At 42.2% G+C, this 15,504-nt stretch overlaps 1 protein-coding gene across 1 annotated transcript in view; it reads left to right on the top strand.

Annotated features, from left to right (window-relative positions):
• The window catches only part of tlk2 (tousled-like kinase 2), a 29,491-nt gene extending 25,344 nt beyond the window's left edge, over positions 1–4,147 (top strand). The window contains exons 19-21 of the mRNA XM_063184772.1: positions 691–802; positions 1,193–1,300; positions 2,257–4,147. Of these exons, the coding sequence (XP_063040842.1) occupies positions 691–802; positions 1,193–1,300; positions 2,257–2,430 (394 nt within the window). The 3' untranslated portion in view covers positions 2,431–4,147. The remainder of the gene's footprint in view (positions 1–690; positions 803–1,192; positions 1,301–2,256) is intronic.
• The last annotated feature ends 11,357 nt before the right edge of the window (positions 4,148–15,504 follow it).

The following is a 15,504-nucleotide window of genomic DNA, read 5'->3' as shown; positions in this document are numbered from 1 at the left end:
TAAAAATGGCTATTTCTGGAAATTCAAAATGGCGGGCCATGGAGAAGATCCCCCTTTTCATGTATGAAAAGGGCAATTTTTCCAGCCATAATGAATACTTAGAATTTCATGGTGGTGGTAAATATTCATGAAAAAGGTAACATTAGTGAATGGGTAGCATGAATTCTGGAAATAAACAACTAACAATCTCACACAGTGTCCCTTTAACACCTGAAGTGTTAATGCCCAGTGGGTAACTCTTTCACACATCCTAGACACCAGGGGTGCATTTCCTGAAGCCATAAGTTGCTAGGTCTGTTGATTTCAGATTTCAGGGTTTTCATGGGGCAGCCGTGGCCTAGTGGTTAGAGTGTTGGTCTTTCAATCTAGGGGTTGCCGGTTTAAATCCCCCTTGACCTCTCCCTACACCTCCATCCATGGCTGAAGTGCCCTTGAGCAAGGCACCTAACATAACACCTAACACTACATTGCTCCAGGGACTGTAACCAATACCCTGAAAAATAATAGTTGTAAGTCGCTTTGAACAAAATGAAAGCGTCAGCTAAGTGTAATGTAATGTAATAATGTAATGTTTTCAGATGTTCATGCCCCCTGCAACTTTGGATGTATTGGTAATGTTTGATTGGACGGTGTGGAAAGACAGAATTTTAAAATCTCTCTCTCTCTCTCTCCCTCTCCCCTGCCTTCCAGGTACCTGCCTCCTGAGTGTTTTGTGGTGGGAAAGGAACCGCCCAAAATTTCTAACAAGGTTGACGTCTGGTCTGTTGGTGTCATATTCTACCAGTGCCTCTATGGGAAAAAGGTACGTCATTTCACATTCACATAGCTCTGCCACTGCTCAGTACTTAGAAAATTTCGACATTTCAAAATGGAAATTATGTCAAAAGAGCATTTTCTGTACATTTCCACATTCGAAAGTTGTCAGATGACATAATTGTCAACTTATCTACTTATCAACTTATTTACCAAAGCATTTGCTTGTTCCCATTGTCCACATAAGAATGAACAATTACAAACAAAACTTTGGCATTAATACCTCCGTGTGGCTGTTATGTGACTTGAGGCCATGTTGATCTTTTTCCCCCCTTTTTTTTTACAATTACCTAATTCTTCCAGTGTTGCACTCTGTATCCTTGACACGTAATGTGTGCTCTCAGATTGAATAATGGTGTCGTTCCATCCCCCTCCCCAGCCGTTTGGTCACAACCAGTCTCAGCAGGATATCCTGCAAGAGAACACCATTCTGAAGGCCACGGAAGTGCAGTTCCCACCCAAACCAGGCGTTACTCCAGAGGCCAAGGTGGGCACCTCCACAATAATATTTTCTTTTGTGCTTTTCTGTTTAGCGAACTTGCATTGATAAACTCTTTGATTATTCAAATGCCAAATGCCCATTCAGTACTATTGTTGTAGGGCTTTTTTTTTACATATACCTAGGAAGAATGGGATTTGACAACTACAATAGTATGATTTAAGCTGGTATTCATTTGTGGTAATGATGGATTTGAAAGTAATAGAATGTTCATATCACGTTGGCATGACTTTCTCAGCCAAAAGTGCCAATGCTGCGTAGCCATCCACATAGTCTCATGCTCAAGAGGTTCATCTTGGTCTAAATCCAGTCAAAAGAAACTCTCACACTGCTGATGCCGATGCAGAATTTAAGAATTTTATTGCATGAAAAAAAAATAGTTTAGTGCTACCCAGTGTCATGCAAAACGTTTTCGGTTCTTCAGACATCAATGCCATTAGTATCATCTTGGTCTTGGTCCATCCTCTGCAGATTTGGTAGGGCAGCCATGGCTCAATGGTTAGAGTGCTGGCCATAAGATCAGAGGGTTGCAGGTTCAAATCCCACCCTTACCAGCACCTTCATCCCTGGCTGAAGTGCCCTTGTGCAAGGCACCTAACCCGACATTGCTCCAGGGCCTGTAACCGATACCCTGTACGTAAAAATAACTAAGTTGCTCTGTATAAAGTCGTCAGCTAAGGACCCTACCGTGGCTGATATGGTAGGGCACACGTTTGCCACTCGGCCGACCGGGGTTCGATTCCCGGTCCGGGTCCTTTGCCGGTCCTTCCCCATCTCTCTCTCCCAGCTCACTTCCTGTCTCTCCTCCACTATCCTGTCTCAGAAAAAACAATAAAATCTGAAAATACTTTAAAAAGTAATAAAATAATAATAAAAAAAAATCGTCAGCTAAGTGTAATGTAATGTTTTTCCCTTCCCTTCCCCTGCCCCATGTCGTCCTCCAGGCGTTCATCCGGCGCTGCCTGGTGTACCGTAAGGAGGACCGCATCGACGTGCACCAGCTGTCCAGCGACCCCTTCCTGCTGCCCCACATCCGCAAGTCGGTGGCCAGCACGGGCAGCAACGCCACCGCCCTCCCCTCCACCAGCAGCTCCTCCAACAGCAGCGCTTCAAACTGACAACCACGCACATCAACAAAACGTTTCTTCTTCTGCTCCGTTTTCGCGTTTTCTGATTGGCCACACCACCACAAGGAAAGGAGGTGGTGGGGGATGATTGATGGGCGGCTGCACCGCGCCTTCACTAATCAACGGCTCCCCCCCCCAACTTCTTCTCTGTGCTGTCCTGAGTTGAGGACCACAGCTGAAAGAGAAAGAGAGTGAGCGAAAGAAAGAGGAGGAGGAGGAGAAGGAGGAAAGGAAGGAAGAAAGATGGAGGGAATAGAGGGGGAAGAAGTGAAGAACGAAGGGATGGGGAACGTCAAGAAGAGGCTGACCAGGACCCTTCCACCTCCACTTGTGCCCCTCTGTCTGGTCTTTAGGCTGGGGGGGGGTCAGCCAATACTCTCACTCCGCCCCTGTAGAGTGCAGGGGCATAAGGAAGATGGATGGATGGATGGGTGGAGGGAGGGAGGGATGGACAGATGGAGAGATGGACGGATGGGGAATGGAGAGAGAAAAGAGCGCAAGAGATTATTCTGGCCACGATTGAGGTATCCTGTCTCTGAAAGAGAGAGAGAGGCATAACAAAAGGAGACTGGCGAATGGCAAATGGACCGAATCTCAGCAACTGGGGACAGACTCTGTTGTACGCCCTACACCCCGCTACACACACACGCACACGCACACACGTGAACACAAGCATACACACAAAGACAAATGTTCAAGCAATGCATACGTTTCATCAAAACAAAATTAATTTTTTAATGTATTTGCGCTTAGTGAATTTCCCTCCTCTTCCCATGAATAGTTGAGCCCAAAGTTTTTAGGTGCTACTGGATGATGGTTTTTTTTTTTCACTTTTTCCAGAACCTGTTGTTGACACTTTTTTCCCTGCAGTTCCAGCTGCTGGGGGTATTCCATGATCCTGGCTCAGTAGTAAATCAGGTTAAGTTTACCTTGAGGTAGTGGTAATTTAAACATCTAATAGAAGAGCCCACAATCCTGATATTCTTAGCTGAATGACACCTGTGGGCTATTTATTATCAGGTTGACCACTTCCTGTTGGTTAACTTGGCCAGGTTAATCTACTTACCTATGTTCTTGGACTGCAACTCTGGTTATTCAGTTGTTTTTCAGTGGAACCACATGCTGCTGGTCATTGTTGTTCAATAATAATGCTCCCCAACCCCCCCTCCTCTCATCCCCTTGTCCCGATCATCTCCCCTTGACCAAAGCTGACTTTGACCACTGGGTGGCGTCGTTTCACCCCCAGACGTTTGTTGAATAATAGTTAAATAATGCTCTTCTGTCTCTTTTTTTCCTCTCTCAAAAGTCTTAAAAGTACTTTTTTTTTATTCTTTTAGTGAAAAACTAACGGATGGCCCAAGCCTATATTGGAGTTTTAAAACGAAATTAGGTTGAAATTTTAACCGTTTTTTAAAATGGAGATGAATCTAGTTTTTTATATAAATATATATAAGTATATATCTTGGTCTTTTACTTACAATACGTTACTTGACTTACAAATATGTGCGCACGCACACCACACACTCGTGCAGACTCTCACTCAAACTGTACACACAGCACACACACACAGACCTGAGCATACACACCATATTTATTTAGGTTTCTGTTTTAATTGATGATTCTGGGCTCTCGAGGAAGGGCTGCTGTATCTGTACTGTGAGGGGGTGTAGGGCCTCATGCAGAGATCATTAAATATTATTGGTTACGATTAGAGCTGGGCGGTGTACGGTTTAAAAACCGTGATCTCGGTTTACACTACACAAGGTTCTCTTTTTGATAAGAGACGGTTTTGTTGTTGTTGTTTATAGCCTACTATGTTATGTGCGTGAGCTTCATACTCCGTGTCACACTTCCAAAGATTCTTCTAATTCATAAGTCTCTGACACTTCATTTCAACTCTGCTAAGTCCACTGTTGTTGCTGTTCTACTAGGGAATGTCACCACAATGTAAGATGTTGATTGAGCTAATAAAATAATTGGTTACGCGCTAGAGGCTAGTGAGAATGAAACATGATGAACACACATGGCATGGATGAATCATGACAAACATTTCAATTCATTTAGCCTACCTTTGATCTCACAAAGTTAAATAAAAGGCAATTCTATGTGGTGCTATGTTAACAGGCTACAACGGTTACCTGATTCTTAACTGTATTTAATTACCATCCCAACTGTTGTGCGCGCTGCTGTTAAGACTGCTTATAAGCTAAAGTAGCCTAGCTTTCAAATGCAATGGGCAGACATTGCTACATTGCTATATTTGTTTGAAATGATTTGGGGGCAAAATAGGAGCGAAACACATCGCGATTTGACACAAACTACTGGACAAAATACCTTCTACGTTGGATTTGGACTTTAATTCAAAGACAATATGCACACAATGTCAAGTAAATCCGTTTGTTTTCCGTGTCTGTCTTCAGTCTGTTTCGTTTTTGTCCCACTGTTGTTTACTCGCTAGTCCAGCGGCAGCGCAACACGCCGGATGTGTTGCCAGGTGTAGAACGACAAATAAGCATTTCGTGTTGCCAGGTGTAGAACGAAATAAGCTGTTTTGGGCTGTCTTGGAAAAAAGCCCAAAACAGCTGCTTATAATCATTTAACCCTTCTTCCTTGAACAATCTATGGCACCCTGGTCAAGATTTTAGGTTATTTTATAAAATGCTGCATTTTCTCTAATTTGAGACTTTCTTGGAAAGGGGAAATATAAACTATAAATTATAGAAAATATTATTGAAATGAAAAAATGATAAAATATAAATGGAGATTAATTTAAATTCATGATTTTATCTCATTTTAACATTTAATTTGAGATCTTTTCCTCAGAAAGATTAAGATTTGGGGGGAAATCGTCGCATATCAAAAAACCGTGCAGAAAACCGTGATATCAATTTTCATCAAGAAAACCGTGATGCTAATTTTTTCCAAAACCGCCCAGCCCTAGTTACGATCTACTTGTCTTTCCTCTCTTCCTTTGTGTGTGTGCGCGTGTGTGTGCCTGCACGCCTGCATGCCTGCATGTGTGATGAGGTTCAAGCAGTTTATTCAGCCATCCAGTCTTGGACATTCGTCTGCAAAACCCTCCTGGCTGCCTGACTTGTGTTGGCTGAACAGGCATTTACTGGAAGGGGAGGGACCTCTTGATCATTTCCATGGCTCTGTTTCGGCAACTCCTGGTGTGAATGTTTTTGTGTGCAGTCAAAGGAAAGCAGACTTGGGGAAGATTTTATCATCTAAATGCATTTACAAATCCAAATTCTTTCCGGTTCTGGACAATACGCACAAAGTTGTAATGCTTTCTAATGGTGCAAGTGTAATATTTTCTATTTACTTTCTCGCTTTCTATTGCCTTAGGGGTGTCGGTTGATATTAATGCATTGTCTGGCCTTACTCAGTTTAGCTTGGATGTGTTTATCCCAAGCCAGTTTGTCAGATGATCCAAGGTGCAAAAGTGTGCAGATACATCCTATTGTAACAGCTGTGTCTGTATAAATAATTTTTAGGACTTGTATACCTTTATTATTTGAAAGGCCAGTGGAGAACAGACAGGAAATGTCTGAGAGAGAGAGAGATGGGGAAGGATCGGAAAAAGACCCCGGTCCGGGAATCGAACTCGGGTCTCCCGCATAGCAATCCAGTGCCTAGCCGTTAGAGCCACGGCAGGGCCTGTTTATTTTGATGTTAACTTACTTGGGACCAGTTTACCATCTTGTCTAATTCAGATTATCTACGCCATCTGTGTTGAAGCCCATATTTATTGCGTCATCAGAAAACTACAAGGGAGGAGGAGCTAGAGTTAGAGTAATCATAGGAGGTGGGGGGTCTATTTGGCATACAGTAGTAGATCTCTAAACCAGCTTCCAAACTTCAAGGCATGCATGGACCCCCGTTTGAGCTGGTATGTTTCAGAGTGAGCCGAAATGGAATTTTGGAAGCATTTTGAAGTGTTGGTGTCTTTTTGCTTATGGGAATGTGTTGGCTGAGCTGCTGCTGCCTGGCGTGTGCATGCGAGCGAGTGTGTGTGCGTGTGCGCGTGCGTGCGTGCGTGAGTGAGAGTGTGTGTGTGTGTGTGTGTGAGCGAGCGAGCGAGCGAGCGAGCGAGCGAGAGTGTGTGTGTGTGTGTGTGTGTGTGTGTGTGGACATCCGTAAAGTAATGGAACAGGGGTTGCTTGTTCCATTACAATATTGCCAACCAAGTATACTGTGTGTATATGGTGAAGGTTAAGGTCAGTGTGTTTTGATGTGATTGTTAGATGTACCCTTGAAACAGGGCATCTGTAATAGAGTCAAGATTACACTGGCAGATTAGAGCAGCCAGAAGGTGTGTGTCTGTGGTTGGTCGGTCGGTCGGTCGGTCTGATAATGAAATGGAGGAGAGATATGGCCTTGTGCTGGGGGGGGGTCACGTTGTTTGAAATGTGCGGTTGTGAAGTCTGGCTGGAGGGTGTGTGGGTTAGGGGTGGTGGTGTATGTGTGAGGGTGGGGGCGGGCGGGGTGTGATGGGTAGGCATGGTGTATGTGTGAGGGGTAGGGGTGGTGGAAGGGTATGTGTGTGTGTGAGAGAGAGAGAGAGAGAGAAAGAGGTGGGGATAAGCAGGCGATTCAGGGGCTTCTGGGCCTGGTGGATCTGTCGGGCTGTGTACAGTACTGTATGTCTGTCAATAATCTAGCTGTCTGTGTGCGTGTGTTGCAGCCCCGGCCGCGAGGGACGTACAATCAATATCATTTCAACATCGGCCGACGGACGGGCGCATGGAATTCTCGCACTTCTGTGAACCACTGCTCGTGTTTGCTGTAGAATTCCGCAGAGGCCTCCCTTCTGCTTCTTCTTCCAGTTTTTTTTCTCACAGGCACTCTCGGAAAATGTTGGATGAAAGGCCAGCATTTTTTACAGTGCAGCTTCTTCTTTTGTGTTTGTTAATCAGCACTGTCAAGTAGTATTAATAGTTAGACATTGTGCTGAGCTGCCTGCGTGATATTTTATCAGTGGTGGGTTAAAAAAAAAAAAACATCAAGGGTTTAATTGAACAGAATTATTCCCTCGAGTCCCTAAGCTGTAATTATCCACGTCTTTCAATTAAGTGACACCGTTCCCATAGGTGCTGTAAATGTCATTATTGTATACCCACTTGGCGACAACATGACTTTGATGTTCCTTTGTCATTGGAATGAATAATAACAACAAGGAAGCAGGGCTAATTGCCTTTTTCCCAAAATGAAACATGACAAGAGTCTAGTGACTCCTCCTCACGTCATCTGGGGGAGGATTAGAAAAGCCAATGATGTGTTCCGGAAACTTAAAATGACCAAATGTTTTAACAACAAAAGTTTTTTTTTTAAAGTCACCCCACCCGGCTTCGACCCTTGACGACCACAAAGAGTCAGACTCATTGGTATGCCAGACTCTCAGTCCACCCACATACGCAGAAATGGCACTCCCATCACGGATTTGATTTGGCACACACAGACATGTTCATCATGATAAACTCCCTTCAGTGACCACAGCAACCAAAAATAAGGACCAAACAAGCACCACACCAGATTGCATCATTTTTCCCCCAGACACCTTCCACCCACTAGGCCTTCTCTCAGGCCCCAGCATGCCACAAAGTTTGGATGGACCAGAAGGCTGCTGGATGTACATGTACTGGATGAGGTGAGTCATTGCTGTCTTCTCGTTTTCTCTCAAGTGTCATTCAATGATCACAATATGCTTCCTTTGAAAAGAGATGGGGAAATATTGGTAACACTTTATTTTAGAGATACATCTATTAGCACTAATACATACAATGTTAATGCCTGCATAAGTAACTTGTAAGGCATGTACTAAGCAAACGCTAAGGCCTACTAGGTCCTTACTAAGGTTAAATTGGTAATAAATCCCTTATTGTGCATGAACAAGATATTTGCGAATACATGCCTAACAAATGTTTGATTTTGCTTTGCACATGCCTTACAAGTTACTTATACAGGAACATTGTATGTATTAGTGGTAATAGATGTGTCCCTAAAATAAAGTGTTACCGAAATATTTTAAAGGTCAATTTTGGTGTCAAATGATAATTGACATGTCAACAGCAGGTCATGCAGCAGAGTTTGTATGTTTTGGTGAGGATCAATCCTGAGCTAGCCTAAAGTTATATATTTTTTACATTGCATTATATTACATATACACAGCATTTAGCAGATGCTTTCATCTGCATATGAGGACACATTTCCCTTTAATGTAGCCACCCATGAACATCTATAGAGGTATTTTGGTATTTGGAGTTCATTATGAGTGTGAAAATCTATAAATAGTTATGGCCTGTAGTCTCTGAATGATTAATGATCTAAACATCACTGAAAAATTTTAAAACAGCATATGGCAATAAGCCTACTTGGCCAACTAACCTCACATGCAATGGTGATGGGATGCATCTAAAATATGGTGTCTTGCCAAATTAAAGGTGAACCATCATCCACTGAATAATAATGAATTCCATAATCCTTCTCATAAATACTGTAAGAGTATTTCTCTGACAGTAAAATTGCACACTTGTTAAGTTGTTTACCAGTGTCGGCTCCCGCCTCCATCACTTCTGCAGCACATTCTCTCCTGGAAGGCAAACTAAATCAAACAAGAAATGCTCCGTCACTTCTGCAACACCTTCCTTCCCTTCCCCTGGAAGGCAAACCTAATCAAACAAGGATGATGCATCACTCAACCCAACCAAACACTTTGTTTTCCTGGGAGGCAAACTAAATCAAACAACCATGCTTCCAGGTTCCCACGGTGGTGCCTTTTATAATGCCTCAGCACAGCAGCCATTTCTCCCACATATTTGGGTTCATATCAACATCTCTCAAGTAACACAAGAGACAAAATACGCAACCCCCACAGGAGTCGAAGCGAGACGAGGAAGCATCCCTGTTGCTCATCTCTCCATGCGTGCTTGTTACCTTAGCTCACAAACAGCGCATCGAGTGATTTGCAGTTTTCATGCATGCCTGAGGACTTTAATCTGTGTGCATATAACAGGTCTAAGTACGTCAGAATACACTGAGGCCTGCCTGTCAAGCAGGAGAAGATGTTTACAGCTTTCAGGAAAATAAACAAGTCAGTGTGCGGCTTTCATACAGAGAGCAGAGAGAAGCTGGAGAAAAATACCCCACACATACGACAAACACTGATATACTACAAACACTGACTTTCCGAGTGTTTTCCCCTCTAATAATAAATGTTGGGCTATTCCCAACATTCAAGCTGGCTCTATATCCAGTAAGAGACGCATTTCCTGGATTACAGCATTTAATGGTGCAAAGCAGAAAAGAAACACCCAGCATGTGTAACTATTTTATGTCATAAAATTAACCCATAAAAAGGATTTTAAGTGATCAGATTCAAGAGTTGTATCATTTTTGTTGATGTTTATTACATACACTTTCACTTGTACACTTTTATTCACTATTCGTTTTTATGTATGGTTTTATATTATGATGAGCATGGGCATTGCTGCAACAGAGCCTTGCTGTACTCTGAAGAAAGAATATATAATGATGATGATGATGACGATGATGATGATGAACATGATGAACGTCTACTCTAAGGCCCATATATCCTTCTAGACTTCTGTGATGTTGGCATGCCAAGCCAGGCCTATCTGTGGGATCTGTTAAAGAAGGGGCCTAGTGTTATGCCTGTCTTCAGTACCCCGGTGGTCGCGTTCACTGGTCATGTCTGGCATCGTATGCACGGTCTAGCCCCCCTTCATGACTACTCGCAGGCTGTCACGCTGCCTGACAGAACGATCCCTTCTACCACAGAAGGCTGCGCTGCTGCCACAATTCATTTTGGGCTTGTCAGGCGTAGCAAATTGAATCATGTGAGACTGGGAAGGCACTTACAGTGTACTGACACCAAAGCCTGAACTTGGCCCTAATGCACGAGGATGACAAAGTAAAACGTTTTCCCCTCGTCACTTTTGTGAAAAAAACACTCCGCAAATCATGCTGTTTAATTGTCTGTTAATAATCTTTTAATGGGTCCAAATAAAGACTTACAGTATATTACCTATATGTGGTTAGTGTGAAATTATCAGTGGTGGACAGGGGAGGTGCATTGGGAGTCGCTTTCTTTGTTGCACCTCTCGTGATGCTGCGGTAAGTTTCTTTCAGACAACTCAAAACTATTCTGAACCAAGACAAGAAAATTGGTCACTGCAAGGCACAGTGAAATATCCGACAGGCATCACTGCTGACTTCTGAGTGGCTGTCAACAGAATGTCATCAAAGCCGTAGGCTATAGATGAATATGGTCTGCCAGCAGAACTCTTACAAAAAAACAGTGTGGTGGCTGATTATTTTTTTCCCCAACACATGCTGACAGAATTCCAAAACATCTCAGACAATACTGTATACGAAAGGTGTTATTCTTTTCCCAGAACATGAATTATGTCTCTGCAAACCTGTAATATAGTGGTTCCTTAACTCTTTTTCAACTGGTACCTCCTACGAATGGCTAACACTTTTTCGGTTCCTTAATGTAGGCCTAGTTAATTTTTAATGTGAAATTCACAGGAAATAATGTCACTAACCAATTTATGAAATGGCTATATGAAAGCACACAAAATATTCAAGGTTTTATGCCAGTAGACAGTCCCATCTCTTGCGACCCCTAGTTTTAGGGCTGATGGAACAGACAATAGCTGAAAGGCTTGGCGTAGTGCATATGAAGTGTCTCTGTTTTAATTAGTTAATGTATCATCCACACACCAACGATTTAGAGGCATTCGTGTGATTATGTGTCCAGTACAATTTGTCTAGCCAGCTTGATTTAATTTCCATTTGCTAACATCAACAATTCCACAGGCAGATACCCAGGAGACCTCAAAACCTTAGTGTGGCCTTGTGTGGGCTACATCTTGTAGTTTTCCATTAATATTATTTCCAAAACTGTTTCCGTTTACAGTTTTTCTCAATTGCTTTCGAGTTCTCGAATTCTCAAAACTCTACACTCAAATCCCCAAAACTCACACACAACGGGCAAAACTCCCCACTACCCCTGAAAAATGCACGTCTTGTCTCAAAACAATGAACTCTGTTCTAAAAAGGCAATTTCGTTCTCAAATGACACACACAAGCAGTCATTTTAATATACTCTTATGTGAACCATTGAACACTAATATGCAAAAGGTAAAACTCTATACTCAACTTGACACACAGTAGAAACTTATTTTCTTCACTGTTCTACTTACTAAAGAGGGTCTTTTTCTGTAGTAAAATACTTAAATATTGTTTTTAGACTACTCAGATGTGTGGCAAAAAATATATATTTTACATATTTTCTGACATTTAAAAAAAATTGCACTAACTTATTGCAAAATATTGGGTAACCACATGAAAGTGATCTCTTGTATAACATATTTTGGAGTTCAAAAACTAAACAAATGTGTTTTCTCACTGCATCCACTCATGTTTTCATCAATGTCACATACACTGTGTGTCCTTATGGGGTGATGATTTCAGATTGTAAACTGGTATGAAGAGAGTTTGTCCATGTGATGAGGAAGTGAACATAGTATGGCAGTTGATTTTAGTATTTTGAATGACAGTGTGTTCAATGCGACAGCCAGGGATTTTCTTCATGAAAGTTGTGTGTATTCCAGAGAATTGTGTAAAGTGGTTTGAAAAGACTGTGTTTTAAAACTGAAATGTGAGTGTAAAGAAGGAATTGTGCTTATTGTTCAGTGACATTGGTTAGGGGAGTTGGGAAATGGGCGAGATGTTCCGAGAATTGTGTGTGAAGTACCAGAACTTGTGTGGAAGCAATCGAGAAAAACTGTAACATCAATTTGTAAGAAATCACTTGTGAACTTATGTTGGACTAAGCAAGAGTCCTGGGTTGTCTCCGTCCCTCAGTGTGGAGTGCATTTCTCAGGTTTTTTCTCAAGTTAGCAAGCAGTAGTTGGAAGTGAATATTTGGCAAAGTAACTAGGCCTACTGTCGTTACTTTGATTGCAATATAGACAATTCCAATTCTAACCTGTACCGTACATACACAAAAACTAGTTATACTTCAATGAGCTTCTGCTTCTTCAGTGTGATAGACACCTTCATAAAAGCCATCCAGCATATAGGGCCATCATGTGCTGCTGCACCATATGCTTATGGGTCATGCTTGGCCACTTTCTGTTTCCCCTGTAGCCTATACACTTTGTCACTTATTAAGTCCATGTGAAACTAAATGAAAAACAAATATGGGTAATGATTGTAAAATAAACACCTCAAATTAAGTAACCTATTAATATACAGAACTATTGTGATCGCAGCTGCTACGTTACTATCTGCTCTGAAGTAGTTTATAACATTCATTCCATTAAATTAGATTCTTTGAAGGTGTATCATGTCAGTCTTGGAGCAAGTATATATTTTAAGAACACTTCGTCAACAAAGCTGAAATCTAATCCATCTGCCTATATTCGCTGTAATTTCCGCTCGCTTCATTCCAGCTGTTTGTGATCCACTGAACTCAGAAGAGGGATCCAACCAACCAGCCCTGCTTTCTTTCCCTCTCTCTCTCTCTCTCTCTCTCTCTCTCTCTCTCTCTCTCTCTCTCTCTCTCTCTCTCTCTCTCTCTCTCTCTCTCTCTCTCTCTCGTGAGTCATGGTGGGCCACCTGCCTCAGAAGACTCGGTCAAACAAACAGGCTCCTCGTTGTTAAACCTCAAGCACATGTGGCTGAAAACAGAGATTTCACAATAACAGCTCAAACCGGATGTCATCTGACTTTATTTATGTAAAAACATGCCCTGTTATTACTGATCCTGGAAGTAGTTATTCATACAGCACTCTCCGCATCCAATAGGATGTGTAGTTCCAATGGGTCTTTTTAGTATTGTCCATTTCTATTAGCTATGAACTGTTTATGAGAGACTAAATGTGCTTGGCACGTACATCCAAAGTTGTATTAATATCCTGTGTAATGAGGATGAATGGCTTCCAATATTATTTGATATTCCAGTCAGGTCCAATAGCTTGTGAAATAAATAAATGATTTGCGTCAGTATCCTCTCTCAAAATATGAGGCTCTTGGTATGAACCAACTATTTTACATAAATTGAGGTAGTTAAAGGGACACTGTGTGAGATTTTTAGTTGTTTATTTCCAGAATTCATGCTGCCCACTCACTAATGTTACCTTTTTCATGAATACTTACCACCACCATCAAATTCTAAGTGTTCATTATGACTGGAAATGTTTCACTTTTCATACATGAAAAGGGGGATCTTCTCCATGGTCCGCCATTTTGAATTTCCAAAAATAGCCATTTTATAGCAAATAGCAAAAATGACTCTACTTGGACCATAGTATAAAATATTTGTTTATTACTTAGTAAACTTTCATGTAAATATCAAATTTGGCGATAGCCAACCCAGTCTCAATGAGCAGCATAGTTGCAGTACCTTTTTTGACCATTTCCTGCACAGTGTACCTTTAAGTTATACAGTATGTCAGTACCCAACGTCTTGCAATGGATTCTTAGAGTAGTAGAGCTCTAGTGAAGTCTCTTCAGCGTAAGAGTTCTACTGGCAGACGAACGGCACACATTATGGAGGCTACCATGGAACCCACAAGGCAAGAGAAACAGAGGGAGACCAAAGAACACCTGGGCACAGAGTTGGTTGTCAAGAACAGTGCTGTCATGGAAACAGCTGCTGAGAATGGCCAACGACAGATCAAGGTGGAAACTCGTCATCAGTGCCCTATATAAAGGAGTAAGTAAGTAAGTACGAAGCTTTAAAAGAAAAAGAAATAAAAAATAAAATGTACGGCCCTGCCGTGGTCTAATGGTAGGGCACTAGGTTACTACGCAGGCGACCCGGTTTCAATTCCGGCCTGGGTCATTTGCCAATCCTTCCCCGTCTCTCTCTCTCCCCACTCACTTCCGGTCTCTCCTCCACTGTCCTGTCAAAAATGAAGGCAAAAAACATCTAAAAAAATATTTATAAAAATAAACAAAATGTACAAATAAGTGCTTATCATGCTGCGGCACAGCATCCCCAATAATGAATAGCTTTGTTGGTTATGAAGGCAAAGCAACTGTTGCAAAAGTTACACGCTTCTTCAAGGGTTGAGGGGGATGGCCCTACTCTGGTATGCAACTGGGAGCTTGTTCCACATGCTTGTTCTATTGTTGTGCTTCTGAAGGCAGAGACACCACACTGTCCTGGACTGTCCCCTAGTGGTTAGAGAGTTGGTCTTTCAATCTAGGGGTTGCAGGTTCGAATCCCCCCTGACCTCTCCCTACATCTCCATCCATGGCTGAAGTGTCCTTGAGCAAGGCACCTAACCCCACATTGCTCCAGGGCCTGTAACCAATGCCCTGAAAAGTAATACATGTAAGTCGCTTTGAATAAATGAAAGCGTCAGCTAAGTGCAATGTAATGTAATGAAGGCAGAGACCACACTGTCCTGCTGTCCCCTGAGTACCAGGCTTGTACAAAATTCCGAATGGAAAGAATTTCAATTCAAAATAATGCCATAATACGAACACTAGGTGGTGCCATTACCTTGAATTTCTTTGAATTTAATCTACACCACCCATTGAAAGTACATAGAACACCACCACCTAGTGTTCGTATTATGGCATTACTTTGAATTGAAATTCTTTCCATTCAGATTTTCGTACAAGCCTGCTGGGTACGCCCCTCTCTGGTCTACTCTGCTCACCATGACCATGTCCCACTACCACCACTGCAGCAATACATCTGCTGAAGGTGTGTGTGTGCGTGTGTGTGTGTGTGCGTGTGTGTGTGTGTGCGTGCGTGCGTGCGTGCGTGTGTGTGTGTGTGTGTGTGCGTGTGTGTGTGTTTCTGTGTGTGTGTGTGTGTGTGTGTGTGTGTGTAGCTTTGGCTGGACCCTGGACAAAGTCACCTGAAAGGGGCCCCCACCCAATAGATACAATGAAATTAACTAAATTATTTCATTTATTTATTTATTGTTTATTTGACAGGGACAGTGCACAGCATACAATTGAGCCAGATTATAGCCCTAAGGCTAATTTTCGTCTGTAGTCCCTGGACAGGAA

Source organism: Engraulis encrasicolus, chromosome 2 (genome assembly GCF_034702125.1).
Source record: "Engraulis encrasicolus isolate BLACKSEA-1 chromosome 2, IST_EnEncr_1.0, whole genome shotgun sequence".
Lineage (NCBI taxonomy): Eukaryota > Metazoa > Chordata > Actinopteri > Clupeiformes > Engraulidae > Engraulis > Engraulis encrasicolus.
The sequence above is the reverse complement of the archived record's forward strand: the minus strand, read 5'-3'. Positions and strand labels throughout refer to the sequence as shown.